At 39.6% G+C, this 4,153-nt stretch overlaps 1 protein-coding gene across 1 annotated transcript; it reads right to left on the bottom strand.

Moving 5' to 3' along the window:
- Positions 1-2,930: 2,930 nt before the first annotated feature.
- LOC139123960 (solute carrier family 35 member G1-like) lies at positions 2,931-3,836 on the bottom strand. Its single transcript, XM_070690108.1, has one exon. The coding sequence runs from the start codon at positions 3,834-3,836 to the stop codon at positions 2,931-2,933; it is 906 nt and encodes a 301-aa protein (XP_070546209.1).
- Positions 3,837-4,153: the final 317 nt, after the last annotated feature.

Raw genomic sequence — 4,153 nt, 5'->3', positions numbered from 1 at the left:
TGGCAATATTGTCCATGGCAAGCTAAGGTCCAGATCCAAGCAACCGAAGCATAGTTCTTTCGCCGACTGAACACTTTCCTGTAGGTATCCGTTGGTCTCGTGATGAACACATAACGGTTGATGGCTAAGGCACTGAGCGTGCACTGATACCCTGTGTTAAACGTTAAAATTGTGAAAAACAACCGATGATCTTGCAACCGATCGGATCGTAAAGCCAGCCACCGTGAACGAGAAACAACAAACACAACGGTTCGAAGAGGGTGCAGACACAGAAGTCGGCCTCGTTAAGATTGACCACAAACAGATTTGCGATGGCGAGCAGCTTTGGCGTTCTACACACTGCAGCCATTACTATCAAGTTACCCGAAGCGTAGCGGCCGAAGCTGAACACAATCAAGAAGAAAAGGCGTACTTAATGGAACCAGTCGACAACTCTTTCTGATATTGATCTAAGGATAATGTTGCTATCAATTCATCACCTCTTCATATCGGTTGTAAAACATCAGTCATCAGAAGAAGTGCAGGCTCATAGCCGAATCATAGACCCTCAAGAAAAGCCGAGGCATTGTCTTGTCAGATCCAATAAATTGATTCCTAAATTTCGCCCGTCGCACTTATTCACAAGCTAAAAGCCGTCAGCAGATAAATCTACCATAGTATTAAAACATACGAAATAGATCAATTGATGAGGTTGATGAAAACGATTTGGTCTTTTGTATTAATTAATCATTATAATGTTTGACACCAAATTGTTTATTACTAAAATAGATCAGATAGACCAAATATAGCAATGAAAAAGCATATCCACGTAGCAGTATTTTAGAAAAAAGAACATACAAAAATATGAGAAAGTTTAATTATTTAGATTAATGAAAACAAAGTGTATATTATACAGAATGAAAAGAATAAAATGTTATACCAAAGTTACTAAAATAGATCAAGGAGCAGACTTGACCTTCAACTCTCACCAGGCTTAAACATTTACTCATAAATCATCAAACTTGTTTTTCATCAAACACTGTCGTACTAGAACATCACAGGCAATCGTCATTCAAGGTAAAAATTGATGAAAATCCAGTCATGGGAGAGGGCATACAACGGCCGCTTTCGAGCGGTGGATCTCTAAGTCTTGGCGACATAACTGCATTATTGTTTATCATAAGATTCAGAGTACAATTTTCAATTTTCAAGAAGGATAATTGAACACCTCATGCGATATTTTATCGGGTGCATCTCACAACTTATCACATTATTGATGTCTCTTTGTGCAAGGTAAACGCCCTGTACTTAATTCTGGGTCTGTAGCTGCAATCCAAGGACGTAGAACTGCACATTTTTCACTGCCCAGCACTTCAACCATGAAGCTATGGTAAACCAATTCCAACCGTAAAGCCAAAATAGCTACGAATGTGCAACAAACTGATCTCAAAATATCCTCCGTTTTCCAAGAGTTTTCTTTGAATGAGACCCATTAAAGACTGAAAAAGGTGTATAACACTGTCCTAAGTGTCGAAAGTGGCATGAAAAATTAAACCTTCTAAGATCATTTTAAATTGTCTACCATTTTCAAAAACTGATCATGTGACAGAGGAAAAAAATATTACAACAACAAAATGTCGGACATCGTGTGTTGTGCATTCAAGTTAATGGCATCATGCTTGTTTCTTTTATGATCACAATGTGTATGTGCAAGGAAAAAAAAACATTTTTTGTACTTTTCCGTGGAAGCGCACTATTTCATGAGGGCGGCGCCCGTTTATTATTTACATAATCTGATAAAACACATACTATGGGCATGGTCCAAATCAGCGAGCAGTGATACTGCTATACATATCCTTCGGTTAGTACATTTACACGAACCAACTTTAGGTTGAAAATAAAATCATGAAAATAATGTGTAAACGTCGCAGCTACTGTGGCTTTAATGCGTAGCCTCAGAGAAAGCCAATCAGCACTGAGATTTCAAAAAAATTGTAGCCGTTGGTCCCTTTTCGCGCACATATGTATGTATGTATGTATGTATGTATGTATGTATGTATGTATGTATGTATGTATGTATGTATGTATGTATGTATGTATGTATGTTGTATGTATGTATGTATGTATGTATTTATGTATGTATGTATGTATGTATGTAGTATGTATGTATGTATGTATGTATGTATGTATGTATGTATGTATGTATGTATGTATGTATGTATGTTGTATGTATGTATGTATGTATGTATGTATGTATGTATGTATGTATGTATGTATGTATGTATGTATGTATGTACGTATGTTATATATGTGTGTGTATTAATATGTGTTAAAATGAAAAATGAAGCTTAAGGTTATAAGAAATTTTGGCATCTTCAAGGGATCCCATTGCCCTATGCTCCGACGAAGACAACCCCCCCCCCCCCCCAATGCCTAAAGTGTAGACCCTTGAGAAAAGCGTTTTTCTCGAGGGTCTATTTCTAAAGCCACCTCGCTCTATCTACCTCATTAATATGCCCTTGCAAGGCAATGCCTGTTCCGAACACTTTCCGCACTCTCTGGGATTTTTCCATGGTGAGTGAGCAAAAGAGTAAAATTTACCCTCCGAATGAACTTTAGAGCTGCCTAGATAGAAAACGCAGGCGCAAACATTAAAGTCAACATCCAGGGATATTTTGTCAATCTACTAGCATCTCTTAGAAGTAAAATCGGGTTTCATGTGTATTGCTCATGTGTATTGGCCTGGTTGACTAGCGACACGCAGCGTACAGTAAAGATAATATCTTAAGGTGTATTCATCTTTCGTATGACATCATATTGGAAATTTTTATCCTTCTAGTCTGAGCTCGATTTTTGTTGGTCGGTGTTTTGTCTGTTTTTCCAGCAGGTGTAAAGGGCGACTATAGCTGAACTAGTTATGATGAGCACGCTTCCTATTATTTCCAAGAGCTTCACGGTTTTCCGAAAACGAAAACATCGCCAATGTAGGCTACGCAAATCTGAATGTTCACAAGTAGTATGAATGTGGCTGCGTTTTCTCTATGAAGAGCAAACATTGCAGCAATCATGGCTAATAGAAAACACACAGCTTCCAACAGTAGGTACACCCAGCATATGGTACTCAGATGCCAATTGACCAAAGTTGCCACGAACAGCATCGGAAAAGTAACCACAACACCGACGGCACCAACGTAGAACAAAATAACGAAGACATTTACGCCTGGCATGGAGTGAACCGCTACAGCCGAAATCGCAAGTAAAACTGCGGTGAGGATGCTGAGGGATACAGACAGAGCAGCGTTCCTCTCATCTTCTGATGTTTCAATTGTTGTGAACGATGGACCAGCAATGACAATAATACCAGCTATATTGAATACGCTGTTAATTGCGTCCATTCTTTTCCAACGTTCCCGATTATAAACACAAGCAAATAGAGCTGTCAATATCGGTAGGCTTCCATGCGTAATGGATGTAACATTCCCAACCAGTCCAAACCTGAATGCGTAGAACAAAGCGATTCGTCCAGCGGCTTCCACTACTGAGTTCACCACCAATAAAATCCTTTCTTTGTTGCTGTACTTGAAGAATGGATACCTGAAATACGCTATCACTGGAATAGTAAACACAATGCAGACAATGTTCTGAATGACCATTACTTGTACTGTGGTTGCACCATCATTTTGAGCGAGGACAACGAGTATTGTCACTAGGCCAAACATTACGCCAGATGAGATCCCCAGTGAGACACCTAGGCCCGACTTAGTGATGGAACCACACCATCGATATTTGTCGCTTGATTCACTCTCCTGGGGAAACAACTGCGTGAGCTCACTGTTGACAGTCTGCAAGTCTTTCATCTTCTTGTGCCGTGTCAAAAATTGCAGGCAGGTCTACAGGTTACTTGGCAATCTTTTTACGCCAGTGTTACCTCGATTAAACCAAAGAGGCCTTCCTAAAACCGTATTATTTGCGCGGAATTCAGAAAAAGCACGTAGCACTGGTGGACTCATGCATTCCAAATAACTGCGATGATGATGCGGACACTAATTTAGCTACACATCAAAAATAGGCATCCCATACACATTTAGTCTAAAAATATGGCTGATAGAATCACCATCGCTCCGGTCACCTCGTAATGTCAAAAGAGCTTTAGGCCCATTGGCTATAGTATTCC

This window comes from Ptychodera flava, chromosome 2 (genome assembly GCF_041260155.1).
Source record: "Ptychodera flava strain L36383 chromosome 2, AS_Pfla_20210202, whole genome shotgun sequence".
NCBI classification, from domain to species: Eukaryota; Metazoa; Hemichordata; class Enteropneusta; family Ptychoderidae; genus Ptychodera; species Ptychodera flava.
This window is presented reverse-complemented; position numbering and strand designations above follow the sequence as displayed.

Coding starts and splice junctions, on each gene's coding strand:
- LOC139123960 (XM_070690108.1), bottom strand. CDS start 3,836: ATGAAAGACTTGCAGACTGTCAACAGTGAGCTCACGCAGTTGTTTCCC.